The following is a 16,098-nucleotide window of genomic DNA, read 5'->3' as shown; positions in this document are numbered from 1 at the left end:
TGATCTTGCATTACCATATCAAATTCTGCAATCATCTCAATGCAAGCTAAGAAATTACCATTATCATCCTTGTAAAGTTGCTCACTACTTCCACGAAAAGCCAAGTTGCGTTTACCAAGATATTTCACAACTGCTATTATTCTGAACAGAACTTGCCTGACACGTTCTTTCTCCTTTGTTATTTGATGTTGCAAATCCTTATCAATAGTTTCCTGTTTTCTCAGTCTAACTCTCAATTCATTCCACTTGTTCATGTTATTAATATGCTCAATGCTATTTTCATGTTCTTTGAGCTTCTCACTAATATGCCTCCAATGTCCTAGTCCATCATGTGCTAAGGAACTCTGACTCCTGTTGGTGCTAGACTTGAAGATCTTACAACAGAAACAAAAAATTTTATTGACATTTTTTGAATAAACTAGCCATTTCCTATCATGTTCCTCTCCATTGCTTAATTTTCTATGATAATGAGCATACGAAAAATGTCTTCCTGTTTCATCTACATGGTATTCCATTTTTTCCTCTCTGATAGGCCCTTTCTCAACTAAGATATCTCTTGCTTTATTATCAAGATTATCCCAGTTTTTTGGATCATAAATATCGGCAGTATAAACTGGTTGTTCATCAACACTAGCAGGTTGGGCATGTGCATCCGACGAATTACTTACATTCTCGGAGCCACTTACATTGTCATCGCCGATGTTGGAGTTGATATTTTCTTCTTGCTGATTAGAGTCCGAGTTTTCATTAGTTTGTTGCTCTTCCACAATGGCAACAATCGCCAACGCATCAGCTGGGTCCGGCGGAGTAATACAGGCACCAATATCACTTGGCATGAAAAAATTGCGAATACCTCCGCGCTGTGACTTTATAAGTTTATTCTCTTTCTCCTTTTTTTCCTTTTGTGGCTACCCGATGGATAGTTCCTCTTGCTGGGCGCCATGAGAACAAACACAATGCTGAAAAAATAATATTGAATCAATTGTTGAACGGTGCTAGCTGTAAACCAAAGTCCAAAGAATTTTTTGTATGAATAATATACCTCAATACCTAATGTCCAGAATCCTGACGATGAAACTTCAGTAGTCTGTACGTGTCTAGAGTCTGCAGATTGCCGAGAGGAGAGCAATTGAGCAAAGACCAAAGGAGGGTGAAGCAGGCCCTGGGGTGAAGATGGAGGCCCTAGAACTGAAAACAACGACCAACATAATCAAATTAGAAAGGAAATTACCAGGGGATGGCGAGGTCGGAGTGCGTCTGTGCGTGCACGGCATCGGCGGCTAGCAGGTAGGGGCGTAGGGCTGGGACCTGGGAACTCTTCGTGATGGAAGAAAGGCGTCGAACGTAACAGGAAGGGAATCGCGTCCAGGCGCTGATTGCTCTCTAATTCGCTATCTTTCTTTTTTTCCAGAGGATCTCTGGCTGTTTCCTGGGAACGATCTCGCGATCGCTGGCCGTTGGGATCGGGCATCGCTATTGCCGATTGGGCCTGGTTTCTTTCTCTTTTTTGCCGATCGGGCCTCCTACTCCTGGCGCCCTCCTACTACATGCATACCTCAGGGGGGGGGCTGGTTTTGGGGGGCCCGGGCCGGCCCTGGGCGAGCGACGACCGGAGGAGGGCGAGCGGTGGCCGGTGAGGAGGGAGCAGCGCGAGCAGCGGCCGGAGGAGGGCGAGCGGGGCCGCAGAAGGGCGCTCCCGGGGTTCAGGCGGCGCACGGCGCGACGCTTGGGCGAGCGGCGCGATGGGGAGGAGTCATGCGAGGTGGGTGGGGAGAAGGGATCTGGTGCGGGAGGGGCGAGTTTTTTACTATTTTTTCAGTGGGCCCAGAAAAACTAACCCAAATAAGCTCCTCTAGTGTGGGCTATTTTTTTGGGTGGGTTAGATCCAACTAACCCAAACTAACCCATCTTGTTTAGATCCTTTTGGGTTATTTGAGACCCAACTAACTAAAACTAACTTTAACTTGAGGATCCAAACAGGGCCGTCATTTGCTGTTTGGCTAAGGTCAGAAAAGTTTATTTTTGGTAAGATGGAGGTGAGGGTATTGTGTTCTTTCTTTTTTCTTCAAGAAAAATGAAAAAACAAGCACACACCTTCATCTCAGGCGACGCGCAATCAGCCCCCCAACACTAGTCCAAAGCAAGCCAAAAGGAAATCATTAAAACCCTCGAAACCCCATGATGACATACTTAAATACCCCTTCCTCCACTTGTTTCTCTCGCTTGCTTCTTCCTTTTATTTCTTTCTTTTCTCTCAGGTTGCGGCGCCTTCCCTCCCCTCCGTATCCAGCGCGAAGGTTTCTCTGGGTTTTATCCTTCGCGCCGGCACGCGCCGTGACCCGGACCTCCTCCATGGCCCTCGCCGCCGACCGTATTCTTTCACTGCTCTGCTGCTCCGGTGGTTTGTCCGCACATTTTAAATCTTTAGAATAATTATACATGTTTTTTTCTCCATATTGTTTTAGATCTTTATAATAAGCCATTTACGATGGAACTACAAATTTTGGGGCTTGACCTTGCTTTGCTCATGTCCACGGGCCTTTGAAAACCGAAAACCGAAAACCGTGAAGTTCTTCTCGTTTTGGATACAACAAACCATAGAAGTCAGGATAAATCGTGTCATCTTTAAATCGTTTTATTACAGAAGAGAAGGAAGATAGATGCATATTTTCTATTTTTATGGAATAGATGTATATTTTAGAGCCTATTTTTCTCACCCCGGAAAGCCGTGAACCATTTCTCATCATCATTGGGTACTACTAGAAACAAAACGTACTTACATGCACATGTATCTAAAAAAACGTACTCACGCTGTCACGCATAGTACTCAGCAGACGTCGTGTCCAAGAGACTTTTGGTGAACAATTTTTGTTTCTTACACCACACCAGGGTTGAAATTCTTAGTGGAACCACATGATGCTGTTTCCTTTTTCTATGTTGAGTTTTTTTAGCGGTATCATCTGAAGTTGTGAGATCGAAACGTGTGCACGGAAGCGGCCCCCCCATTTGTTTGTCCTCCACCGAAAAGCCCAAAAGGCCCAGGAGGCCCACGCGATGGATCGATCGACGGACGGGCGGAGAGCAGTAATAAAATCCGATCGCAAAAATCCAAAGCAAGCGGGAAGGAAAGCATTAAAACCTCCAAACCCCACAGCGACGCGAAATACTTAACGCCGTCCTCCCTCCACTCGTTTCCCTCGCCTCCCTCCCCTTTCTTTCTTTTCTCCCACGCCGCGGTGCCCTCCCCCCCCCCCCCCCCCACCCCGCCCCCCATCCACCGCGAGGGTTTCTCTGGGTTTTACCCCCCGCGCCGGACCGCACCGCCGCCATGGCCCCCGCCGCCGCTCGCGCCGCCGACCGTATCCTTTTGCCCGTCGCGCAGTTCCCCTGGTTTGGCTGCGCTTTTTTTTTTATCTCTCTCTTCGAATTTCCGTTGGGTTTTAGCGGGCGGGTGTCGGGGCGTGTCGCCCGCGGCCGGATCTCCCGGTGCCCGGTCAGGTCTCCTCGGTTCCGCGGAGGTTCCCGCCGGGATTCGGGAGGGGTTTTTGCTGGGGGGAGGCCGTAGGCGCGCTTCCTCGCTGGGGGTGTCGGGTGAGGTTACGGCCGCGACCGGAGCGTAGGGGATTTTGTTTCCGTGTGTTTTGGGGGGCGTACTCGCTCCTGGTGCTTCGAATTTCACTCAAACCCCGTGATTTTCTGGATTATTAGTTTGCCTGTTTATATTTCGGACATGTCCGTATCGGTTCCCCCTTGACCTGCCGTGATGCAGACGCCGCGGATTTGCTGCACAAGCTGTCGCTGGATCCAAAGGGCGTGGCCGGCCAGGGCAAAGAGGCGCAGAGGAAGGTATGGCCCGCCGCTTCTCTCTATAGTCTGTACCATCTTGTTGCGCGGCCGTGATGGTGTTGTTGTGGTGGGCTTTCCATGGTCTGAATTTGTATCACGGTGCAGGTCTCGGCAGCGCCCAATGGCAGGCTGAACGGCGTGGTGGCGTCTCCAAGCCCTCAGGTGGCGTCGGCGGGGCAGTGGCCAGCCATGGGGCTGCAGGACTACAAGAACGCCAACATGTATGGTGCTGGCGCTGACGCCTACCAGTATTACTATGGAGGTGAGGCACCAAGGCACCAAGGCACCATTTACTCTGTTGCTGTCTATTTCTACTATTGAATTAGTTATCGCAGTGCGAATTTGTAGTTAAATCATAAATATTTGTTCGAAATTGGAGATAGTCTGATAGCAATGCCTTCTGGGATTTGCAGGCTGGGGGGATTATTCAGTGTATGTGGGCCTTGACGGAGCAGAGTCACTTAACCCTGTGAGTGTTATATCCTGTATACTTTGCATACCTTGCTGACACTTGGGGTCTACCTGCTTTAATTGGATGGCCGACCCGGCAAAACTAATCGCCACTGTAAAGCATCTTGAAGATTTTCGCTGCATGTGAAGTGTGTTAGGATGACTTAGTTTAGCCTGTTGGTTTTCTGCAGGGTGCTTATGGGGACATGTATTGCTATCCTCAGTATGGTGTTGCTTCATCTGGGTATGATGGGCAGATGTACGGATCTCAGCATTACCAGTACCCATCCACGTTTCTCCAGCCACAGACTACTAGCACCACTAAGCCAGCGTACAAGCCTAATGCTGGCAAATCAGATCCTTTACCGCAGAAGGATGCTTCTGCTGCACCTGCTGCTTATCAGAAGCCTGGATTAGTGAATGCTTCCAAAGCCAATTCAACCAGCGCTGATGGTTCAACAGGTCTGAAGAAAACGACATACCCCGTGAAACCAAGTGGGCGTTCAGCTAGTTATCAGAACAATGGTGATAAAGCTGCTTATCCATCGTATGGTGGTCATACTCAGCAGAAACTCCCTGTTGGAAATACTACATCAACTGCTTCTAATCCTAAAACCAAGGTACAGTCGTAGAATCAGAATTCGTTACTGTTTTTCATTTCTGGTGTGCATATTGTTCTTCCCCAGAGAGCTATTTCTGTGTAGCTTTCTGGTCTTTGTTCAGATGTCTGCATAACAGATTTTCAGCAATTATGAGTCGCTATATATTTTCAATAATTTTGAGTATTGCTGCTTGTTGCTTGATCCTACCAATATGGTTTGATATCATTTGTGAAAGCACCTATTTGGATGGTTTGTGATGTATGTCATTGTAATTAGCTGCATATCATTGGGGTTATCCGAGGGCACACTCCATAATTAATTTTGCCAGGTCAAAGTGAAAATTTTGTATTCTGCATATCTGTAAGCTCATATGTTTTATGTATTGAAATAGCCTGTTCTTAACATGGAGACATATCTTGCAGGGATTGCTTGGGCAAAACTCTGCAATGGGGCCACAGACACCTGGGTACATGAGTTCCATGTACTCTAGTGTCATGTACAATGCAAATGCATATGGACCTGACTATTGGTATGGATCTCACCTCTATGGCTCTGGTATGTATGGTGGGTGGAATGTGCTGTCAGATGGAAAGTACAAGCCCAGACCAAAAACCTATGGATCATATCGTTTCGGTAATGAGAACATAGATGGCTTGAATGAGCTGAAGAGAGGGCCAAGAAGCACTGCCATTAAAAATGAGCAGGGTACTGGAGAAGCTGCTGTTGCACCTGCAAAAGGACAGGAGCTTCCTACTGGCGATGCCTCAAATGCAGTTGTGCAGGATCAGTACAATAAGGCTGACTTTGCTGAAACTTACTCAGATGCCAAGTTCTTCATTATAAAATCTTACAGCGAGGATGATGTTCACAAGAGCATCAAGTACAATGTTTGGGCAAGCACCCCCAGTGGAAATAAAAGGCTTGATGCTGCTTATCAAGCAGCTAAAGACAAATCAAGCAATTCACCTGTATTTCTATTGTTCTCTGTAAGTGCATAATAGTTCCGTGCTGCTAAAACAGCTTGTTTTTTTCTATCTGAACAGTCTTCATAGTGGTTGCTGATCTGATGCATCTTTCCTTGTTCCTCTTTTTTCTCAGGTCAACACCAGCGGTCAGTTCATTGGACTTGCTGAGATGGTTGGCCAGGTTGATTTTAACAAGACAGTTGAATACTGGCAGCAAGACAAGTGGACTGGCTGCTTCCCCGTCAAGTGGCACATTGTAAAGGACATTCCCAACACTCTATTGAAGCACATTATTCTTGAGTATAACGAAAACAAACCAGTGACAAACAGCAGAGATACCCAGGAGGTGAGAACTGTAGACTTAAATGCTTCCATCTTTTGCCAATCTCCTAAGTAAAGTTTCTGGTGGCACACCATGGCAGTCCGTTTTTGTGCTTTTGCATCATGTAATATGAACATGGATCAATCACACTGCGGTCTATTAAAACTTTATATCTTGTTCTTAAAAATTTGCATGTTTAGCTCTATGAATGCTGTGCTCAGTAGGTTTTTGACCTGCGTTCTCGTGTTGTCTACAGGTTAGGCTTGAGCAAGGGCTTCAGGTGCTAAAGATTTTCAAGGATCATGTCTGCAAGACATCCATGTTGGATGACTTTGGCTTTTATGATAACCGCGAGAAGATAATGCAAGAGAAGAAATCCAAGCGACAGCAGCCACTGGAGAAGGTACATGGGTAGCAGGATCCTTTATCTAATACTAGATAGTTTTCTCTGCAATTCTTCATATGAGTACACTGTTTTGGACCTCCCAGAAGTCTGAACTACCGAGAACTACTCCCTCCGTTCCTAAATATTTGTCTTTTTAGAGATTTCAAATGGACTACCACATACGGATGTATATAAGACATATTTTAGAGTGTAAATTCACTCATTTTGCTCCGTATGTAGTCACTTGTTGAAATCTCTAGAAAGACAAATATTTAGGAACGGAGGGAGTACCTCAGTGTAGCATATGAGTGCCTTTTACTTTACCATGCAAATGTTTGCAGCATATGTTAGTCTATACTATTTGTTTTCTTGTAATGCACTTTTGTTATGACAGTTTGATCCTGGTGAATTCCATGGCATCCTTCTGAAATTTAGTACCTAGTCTAGTCTTATTACAATCAAGTTTCTTTTTCTCGAAAAGATTCCAATCAAGCTTCTACTCTTGAGAAATGCTGGACTTACTTTGTAACATCCCTTACTGGTCTTGCAGATCATGAACAAAAAGCCGCTTTCTGTCAACAACACTGAAAACCAAGATGTCGATGGGAAGCAGGGGATGATGAACAAAAAGCCGCTTTCTACCAGCAACACTGAAAATCAAGATGTTGATGCAAAGCAGGGGCTGCAGGAACTCAAGGTCCTAGGAGAGAAAAACCCTGTGGTGGAAAACGGTGTGGCGGCAGGGGCTGTAAATGGTGTTGCCCCAACAGACGCAGGCCCAGCAGCGGTCGCAGTTGTCTGTTGATTTCTGCTGCTCAAGTCATTTGATCATCCATTCGAGGAGGAGAGCTTATACAGGGTGAGGAAGCGTTGCCGTGGCTGAAGGAATTCAAGATTCTGCTAGTTGGACATGCTTGTGGGTTGCAGAAAGGTGCAAGTCTGAGGCGATTCAGGATTCAATGAGAGGCTTTTTTTCTTGGTTCTGTTCCTGTGTAGTATCTTGGCTATTTCTGGAGTCTGGTGGTTGGGGCGGGTAAGGAGATTAGAGCTCAGTTCTTGTTCTGGGGAGGTGTTTTCGTGATCCGAAATGGCTTTAGGAGTTGTACCTAGAGGTGGGGTTTTAGATGTGTAAGGCTTGTGCAACCAACGATTATGATTGTGGTGCATCTTTTATATTGGAAGTGAATGCTAGCAGTTTTTCAGTAGTACGGAGTATTGTTTTTGCCATGCTGTCTTTGCCACGCCGATCTGCTTTTCAGTAGATTATTTGCCCGAGATGAAAATTCTGCTTTGTGGCGACACCAAGGTAGCAGCAAAGCCAGGGGTTTTGTATGTCTTCATTGCGAACTTTATGATCTTCATCTCCGAAAAGAATAATGAGCACTTGCAGACACAGAGAATGAACTATTGTATAAGAACGAAGAACGCCAGTAATAGAGTTTGTACCTGTGAATTGTTCTAACGTTGTCTGCTTTTATCGTACTCCCTCCGTTCCTAAATATTTGTCTTTTAGAGATTTCAAATGAACTATCACATACGATGTATACAGACATATTTTAGAGCGTAGATTTACTCATTTTGCTCTATATGTAGTCACTTGTTGAAATCTCTAGAAAGACAAATATTTAGGAACGGAGGGAGTACATGACAAAACTTGCTAGGGCCAAGGCTTCAGACTGTATTTTAGATTCTTCTGTGCAAAATTTCAGATTTTCAATCAAGTTCACAAAGAAGATCGACAGTCTCGGGTCAACAGGGTTAACACTGACGAGACATATTTAGTTTCAAGATATCCCTTCAAGCGCCTCCTGTCACACCCCCCTCCCCGGGTGATCTAACCCTAGCTGCCCCACCTCCCCGGGTTAACCCTAGCCGCCGGACTCGGCCCCCACTCCCCCTCCTTGCAGTCACCCAAAGCCCGCGTGATGTCGGAGACAGCGGGCTCGCTCTTGCCCTCGCTTGGAGCGAAAGCCGGGGGGGAGGGGGGGGGGGGGGCGCTCCTCTTCAGCCTGGACGACAGTTCTAGGTGGCCGGTGCATCGAAGCTCGACGGTTCTCGCAGGCTGGAGGCGGTGCTGGGCGCCAATGCTGGCTGGTGGTGCGTCGCGGCGGAGCGCGCAGGCCGGTGGCGGCTTGTGTTTCTTGTTGTGATGGGGATCAAACCAGGCCAGATCTGCCCCAGGTGGAGGTGAGGGCTTGTGGTCGGCGCTCGGTAGGTGGGATGGTGGCGCAGTGGGCCTGGTGGGCTCTGGCAGCACAGAGGTGGCTCGTTCGGGTGGCGGCGACGCCGGCTGGAGGTGGCGGCGAGTTCCCACGGGCAGGCTGGTGGCGACGCGTCGATGGCTCGGCCAAGATGGAGTCTTAGCGAGCAGCAAGCGGTCGGTTACCCTTGTGCGGCGCGGCGAGCGGCAATACTCTCCTGATGGTGTCGGCTTGGGATTTTTCGTGGAGAGGAGAGGTGGGTCTGATCGACGCAAGGTTGTCCCTTGGGTAGGCGATGACCATCACGGGTGGTCCTGGACCTGGCCGAAGGTGCTGGTTGGCGCGGATCCTTGTGCAGGCTGGGAGTTGGTGGTGTGGCTGCGGTTACCCTGTTGGGTGGTTGGTTGTCAGTCCTCGGCGTTGCTGCTACGTCGGCAAGTGCTACGGGGCGGCGGTGTGAGGCTTCTTGAACATTGTTGCCAATTTCATGGAGGTGTGGAGAGGAGCCACACGCGGATGAAAGTCTCGCTCGACTTTTGTCGGGCCGGTGGTGATGGCATTTGTGGATGTCATTCCCCTTCTTGGAGGCATCGTCGAGCGTGTTCGCCATTCCCCTTGCTCTCTTGGAGTTAGTGAATGTCTCCGAGCGAAAGCCTCGATTCGGTGTTTGGATCTGCATGATGGTGGCGTCCTCGACATCGCTCGTCTGTTGGAGCATTATGTTTGGAGACATGGCTGGCTCCTCGTTGCTCTCCTCCGATGTTCGCCGATGTCCTCTTTTGATCCTCTGTTTGATTCTCAATATGTACACCGGTTGCCGGTGTGTCTAAGACGGTGTCTTCCCGGATCGGATCGAGTCCTGTCATTCACCTGCCACTTTCTCTCAGGCGCTTAGGGTGAAGTCGATGAGTAAAGCTTTGCGACAGTGGATGGTCTTTGGAGATGCCCGACGTCGGTCGAGACGCGGTACTGTGTATGATCTTAAGGTAGGCTCTTTTTGCGTTGTAGCTTGCTTTGCGGTGGTGTTTCTCTTTGGTCTGTCGGGTGTGGTGTTCGTGATACACTTGTTGTTCACAGCGAGTGGTAATTTTTTTGCAACTTATATTCTGCTTTCTATAAAGCTATGGTACGTCTTTGGCGTACTCCAAAAAAAGGACAAATTGAGTATCTAGTTGCAGTCAAAGCTAGCTTCAGATAATTGGTTCAGAGCCACAGAGGGAGTTATTCAGATATAACAAAGTACCCCTCTGAAGACCTTTTGATTCGTATGTATTTAGACATATTTTAATATGTATGTTCACTCATTTTTGTATGTATGTAGTTAATATATTTTAAAATAGCTAAAAGGTCTCATATTACGTATAGTGCGGAAGCGACAAAGTCCATTCAATCCACGGGCTACAAGCCACCCAACACATCCATCCGTTGGGTGGGTGAGCGAGCGGCGCTGGTGGGGATGGAAGCGTGGGCTCGAGCGTCCGATCGGGGATGGACGGCTGGCATCCGGCGCAGGGGGGTCGATCCGCGGGACGGAGAAACGGGCGATGTGATTGGCTCCCGGAGCGGTGGGCCCCGATCGCTGGCGTGGCGTGGAGGAAGCTTCTCCGTCTTTTTTTTTTTGAGACAAGGAAGCTTCTCCGTCTGTTCGCTCCTCCTCGCCTGGGCCGCGTGCCGCCGCGCGGGCCGTGCGGGCCTGTCCGGCCTGATCCGCGTGCGTTCGGTTCGTGTGGAGAGGTAGCCGTGTGCGCCGCGCGCCTCTCCGTCGCGAAACCCTAGCCACCCCCCGTCCTGCGCCGTATGTATATACATACGGCGTATTGCCAGGTCATTTCGACCCCGAAACAATTCCCCCCCGTGCCGCCGCGCTCACCACCTACCTACCTTCCACCCCGAGTAGTAACGGCCGGCGCTAGCTAGAGCAGTTCGTTCGCGTCGTCGATCGAGGAGGAAGAATGGCCGAGGGGCGTCGTGGATCCGCGGGGACGGCGGCCGAGGCGCTCGACCTCGAGCTGCACCTCGGCTTGCCGTCCGCGCGGATCGCGTTCGACCTCGACCTCAACGTCGACCTGTCGCTCTACGCCGGCCCGATCCCGGTGGAGAACCTCGCGCTCGTCGTCTACGAGGGCCTGGTGGCGGCGGGTGGCGACGACGTGCCGGCGCCGGTGCCGCCCGCGGTGACCGGGGGCGCTGTTAGGTTTAATCTTGATTCATGTATCTGCATGTGTTATTTTCGTTCTGCATGTAGTTTAGCTTAGCGAGTTGTACTCCGGCGAAGTCTTAGCTGTAGCGTGCAAGGAAGCGAGATGCCCGATGAGCGTGAGATGCGATGTGGTAGGCGTGATGCTAGCGCCGTGTGATACGGCATCGTCGTGCGATGCGGCGAGGCGCACAAGAAGCTAGAAACGGCCGGCTGGATGACCAAGAGAATTGGGCGAGTTAGTTAGTGCATGCATCGGTTTGTTATTAGCTGCATGCTAGCTGGTGGCCAAGTCGTGTGTGGCCGTTGAGAGATAGGTGCACACGCTGTGCATGGGCGTGCTTGAGTTAATGGTTAGTTAGAGTCGTGGTGTTAGTGGCCGAGAGGTCCGGCTAGTTAGTGCGGGCATGAGGCTGATCTCCTGTATATATGTGCTACTTTGAGTCAATGAGAAATGGAGGCCGTGAGGGCTGAGCACCAAAGATGTAGCCAATGTATTCATCAAGGAGAGAGTGCCTTGGCAAAGCTCTTGTGCTTCTCCTTGGTGTATGCGTGTGTGTGTGTGTGCAGAGGTTTTCACCATGTGGATGTGTGTGTGTTCATGAGAGAAGTAGAGAGTTGTGTGAGGCAGCTCGGGGTAGAAGAAGTAGAAGTGGCGCTGCGAGGTGAGGCGGCGCCAACAATTGGTATCAGAGCCAGGTTGATCCGCGGCGGCGGCGGCGACGTGGTGGACTCCATGGGAGGTGGAGGACGCCGACGCGAGGTGATGGCTGGCAGGGGCGCGATGCCGCGGGCGGCCGGTTGCGGTGCGATGCCGCGAGATGAAGGTGGTGCGATGATCGGCGTCGCGAGGACGTCATCCACGACAAGATGGTCCGTGGTGACCGGCGCTGCGACGGCGTCGGTTGTGGCGCGACGGACTTCATGCGAGATGGAGGCCGACGGCGCAAGAAGGAGGATGGTGGCCATGCGGTGCCGCTATGTGAAGATGGCGGTGCGAAGCTGCCACAAGAAGAGTCGGCGTGATGCCGACGACGGTGGTGTGATGCCATCGTCATCATGGAAAGTTGGTGTGAAGCCAACAAAAGTTGCGGTGCGATGCCGCTTGGCGAAGACGGCGTGGTGATCGGCGCTGCGACAGCGTCGTCCACGTCAAGAGGTGGCCGCTGCGTGCGGCAAGAGTACATGGTGATGGACGCGGGCGCTGCGATGGCGTCGGTCCAGGCAAGGTGTGCAGCGCCGCGATTGTGTCGTCAAGTGGCAGCGGGTGAACCGCGTGAAGATTGGAGAATCAAGATTAGGAGGGAAAATGTTAGGTTTAATCTTGATTCATGTATCTGCATGTGTTATTTTCGTTCTGCATGTAGTTTAGCTTAGCGAGTTGTACTCCGGCGAAGTCTTAGCTGTAGCGTGCAAGGAAGCGAGATGCCCGATGAGCGTGAGATGCGATGTGGTAGGCGTGATGCTAGCGCCGTGTGATACGGCATCGTCGTGCGATGCGGCGAGGCGCACAAGAAGCTAGAAACGGCCGGCTGGATGACCAAGAGAATTGGGCGAGTTAGTTAGTGCATGCATCGGTTTGTTATTAGCTGCATGCTAGCTGGTGGCCAAGTCGTGTGTGGCCGTTGAGAGATAGGTGCACACGCTGTGCATGGGCGTGCTTGAGTTAATGGTTAGTTAGAGTCGTGGTGTTAGTGGCCGAGAGGTCCGGCTAGTTAGTGCGGGCATGAGGCTGATCTCCTGTATATATGTGCTACTTTGAGTCAATGAGAAATGGAGGCCGTGAGGGCTGAGCACCAAAGATGTAGCCAATGTATTCATCAAGGAGAGAGTGACTTGGCAAAGCTCTTGTGCTTCTCCTTGGTGTATGCGTGTGTGTGTGTGTGCAGAGGTTTTCACCATGTGGATGTGTGTGTGTTCATGAGAGAAGTAGAGAGTTGTGTGAGGCAGCTCGGGGTAGAAGAAGTAGAAGTGGCGCTGCGAGGTGAGGCGGCGCCAACAGGCGCTGCGGTCGCGGACGTGGAGACGAGGGCCCTCGTCGTCTACGAGGGCCCCGCGGCCGGGGACGGCGTGCCGGTGCCGCCCGCGGTGACCGAGGGCGTTGCGGTCGCGGGCGTCGAGATGGGGGCCGTCGTTGTGTACGAGGGCCCCGCGGCCGGGGACGGCGGGGTAACCCAGGTCGGGGTTTTGGCAACGCTGGACGACGAGCCGCAGGGCGAGGCCGGGCAGATCGTCCCGGCCGGCAGCGTCGACTCTACCGCGCTGGCCCAACCGGGTCTGTGCTATCTCCCCCTGCAGATGCTGCCGCCGGACGACGGGATCCCGTGGCTCCCCTGGGCAGGCAGCGGCGCACGCCAGTCGAGGCGGAGGGCCGACATGGTGCGGGCGTGGGTGCGCGACCAGCTCCAGCACAAACATCGCCTGCCCAGGGACCTGCCGCTGTGCTACATCGGGGAGAAGGTCCTGTGCCGGTCCGACATGAACCTGGGGCACGCCCGCCTCCTCCTCCCGGCCCCCGCGCGCGGCCGCCTCTGCCGAGCCTTCCTCTACCCCTTCGAGATCGCCGCGTGCGGCTTCAACACCAACGACCCCAAGCCGATTACGATCCCCGGGGTGAGGGCCACGCCGACGACATTCCCGGGCGTGCCCTTGTCCGTCTACGTCAGCAGCGGGCGCCGGGGGCGCGGCCAGTGCAAGTCTGACCGCCTGAAGCTCAACAAGTTCCATCGCAACGACGCCACCGTCATCAACGGTCAGGGGTACAGGAGCTTCATGGTGGACTGCGGCCTGGAGGCCGGCGACGGCGTCGAGGTGTGGGCGTTCCGGTGGCCGCCTGGGATCCGTCCGTGCCTTCTGATCGCCAAGAAGGACGGCGTCCGCGCCCGCGCCCGAAACCCGTAGTTCGAGTTCGACCCTCTCGCTGGGATCCTAGTATCTCATACTGCATGTCAACTGCACTCTGTTGTTGTTGTTTTTTCTTGTGCGAGGAGTTGCTGCTGTTGTTATCACTGTTTTTTTTTTTGAAACTTTGTTGTTATTACTGTTGTTGTATCGTAGTGAGCTAGCCTAGCGGTCGCTTGGTCCTAGGTTAAGTTGTATCTTAGTGATCAGCTAGCTCTCCTTAATCATGTTCTCTAAGTACAATTCCGATTCTGAATGCAATATTTTGTATTACCTATAATTTGTTCGTCTTATGGGTACGAGTCATGGGGCAGTTGCAAGGTACAATTTTTTTGTGGGGAATTTCGAGAGCTTTTATGGTTACGTGCACTGCAGAAATTACTTGGCGCGCACGCACATTGGAAGGTTGCCAGGCGCGCGCGCCCTAGTTAGAAATCGGTTGACGCGCGATTACCCCAGGAATAACTTGGCGCACATGTATATAGATCATGAAATTTGTCGTATGCGAAACTATCTATACGACGTATATATTATCTTGGAAACCGCTTACCGAATATATGTTACTTGAGAAATTATAATTGTAACCAGTATTTCCCATGACAAACTTGCACAATTTTTCTCCCTCATAAGTCAGGACAGAACTGGTTTTTGTTAACAAGATTTCCAAATATAAATATGTTAGATTACGGTTCCTAAGAAGTTTAGTTACTTTGGTCAATTCTAAAAATCAGATCTAAATAGATCTTGTTGCTCAGATCTTCAAAATATATAATCCATAACTTCTAATTATGACCTTGTGATAACTTTCACTTTACTTGGAAATCTTGCCTCATTTATTTCTTAGGCATGCCTCCTTGAAATCATTACCATATTTTCAAGCAGGCAACATGCCCCGATCCTTAGATTGACTGGCAGCCTAGCTGGAGGGCAACTCAAATGCATGTTCATTTGGTTATTATATCAAAGTTTATGAAATTTCACCAAATTCTCTCAAATTCTAAGAGATTGTGTAAAATTATGTAGAACAAATCCGTAAAAAAGGTCGTAAGGACAAAAAACTTGTAAAAAGTGTCACGGGAAAAGAAAAAAACTAGGTAAAAAAGTGTCATTGGAATAAAATTCTTGCTAAAATAAATAAATTTTAGTACTAGAATAACACAAATAAGGCATCAGGTATTCAATTCACAAGGATTGGAAACCATTTTCCTCAATAGGCAATTTTGTACGCAATTTGAAATAAAGTCTACATCTTTTCCTTTTTCCTGTAGTTTAACTAATGTGTGAAGGGAGATAGTCTCATCATGAGGGGGCGGCAACATCAATGTTCATTTCTTTAAACCGATGCATCCATTAATCAAAGTTTGAGCAAATATTTCTAATTGTGATTGAACTAGGGTGGTCGGAGTTCTGGAAAACTGTAACGTTTCTTGAGTCCTAAATCTTCCGATGTATAGAAAGGAGTACCTCATGGCAAATGGAATCACTAATGTTTGACGGTGTTGATCTGCTCTCGGTTCTTGGAAGCGGGAGGATGACGTGATGTCCAACTGCAGCTGAATCCGCATTGCTTTCGGACTATCGAGGAAGAGTTGATTGCTGTCTCGGGAGGTGCATGAACCATTTCTGGAAACCACATATGGCATTGGGCGTTCAATTCACAAGAACTTGAAAGCAGTATTAAAGTAAGTTAAGTAAGGCATCATGTGTTCAATTCACAAGGATCACAAACTATTTTCCCTCATAGGCTATTTTGTAAGCAATTTGAAATAAAGTCTACATCTTTTTTCCTTATAGTTTAACTAATGTGTGAAGAGAGATAGTCTCACCATGAGGGGCAACACCATTATTGTTCATTTCTTTAAACCGATGCATCCATAAATAAAAGATTGAAAAACATTTCTAATGGTGAACGAACTAGGGTGGTCGGAGTTCATGAAAACTGCAACATTTCTGGAGTCCCAAGTCTTCCAAAGTATAGAAAGGTGTACATCAGGCCAAATGGAGTCGCCGATGATTAGTGGCGTTGTTCTACTCACGGGTCTTGGAAGCGGGAGGGCGGCGTGATGTCAACTGGAGCTGAATCTGCATTGCTTTCGAACTGCTAAGGAAGAGTTAATCGGTGTCTTGGGAGGTTCATGAACCATTTATGGAAACCACATATGGCATTTGGTGTTCAATTAACAAGAACTAGAAAGAAGTATTAAAATAACATAAATAAAGTGTCATGTT

General features: G+C 49.5%; 2 protein-coding genes across 2 annotated transcripts; both read left to right on the top strand.

Annotated features, from left to right (window-relative positions):
• Positions 1 to 3,204: 3,204 nt before the first annotated feature.
• Positions 3,205 to 7,772, top strand: LOC123113623 (YTH domain-containing protein ECT3). Its single transcript, XM_044534923.1, has 9 exons — positions 3,205 to 3,359; positions 3,770 to 3,846; positions 3,952 to 4,108; positions 4,260 to 4,315; positions 4,488 to 4,916; positions 5,321 to 5,884; positions 5,997 to 6,209; positions 6,442 to 6,588; positions 7,121 to 7,772. Exons 1-9 carry the CDS (start codon positions 3,329 to 3,331, stop codon positions 7,373 to 7,375), a joined length of 1,929 nt encoding a protein of 642 aa, XP_044390858.1. The 5' UTR covers positions 3,205 to 3,328; the 3' UTR covers positions 7,376 to 7,772.
• Positions 7,773 to 10,997: 3,225 nt separating this feature from the next.
• Positions 10,998 to 14,142, top strand: LOC123113624 (uncharacterized). Its single transcript, XM_044534924.1, has 2 exons — positions 10,998 to 11,633; positions 12,953 to 14,142. The coding sequence occupies exons 1-2, from the start codon at positions 11,423 to 11,425 to the stop codon at positions 13,867 to 13,869; spliced, it is 1,128 nt and encodes a 375-aa protein (XP_044390859.1). The 5' UTR covers positions 10,998 to 11,422; the 3' UTR covers positions 13,870 to 14,142.
• The last annotated feature ends 1,956 nt before the right edge of the window (positions 14,143 to 16,098 follow it).

This window comes from Triticum aestivum, chromosome 5B, assembly GCF_018294505.1.
Source record: "Triticum aestivum cultivar Chinese Spring chromosome 5B, IWGSC CS RefSeq v2.1, whole genome shotgun sequence".
NCBI lineage: Eukaryota > Viridiplantae > Streptophyta > Magnoliopsida > Poales > Poaceae > Triticum > Triticum aestivum.
The sequence above is the reverse complement of the archived record's forward strand: the minus strand, read 5'-3'. Positions and strand labels throughout refer to the sequence as shown.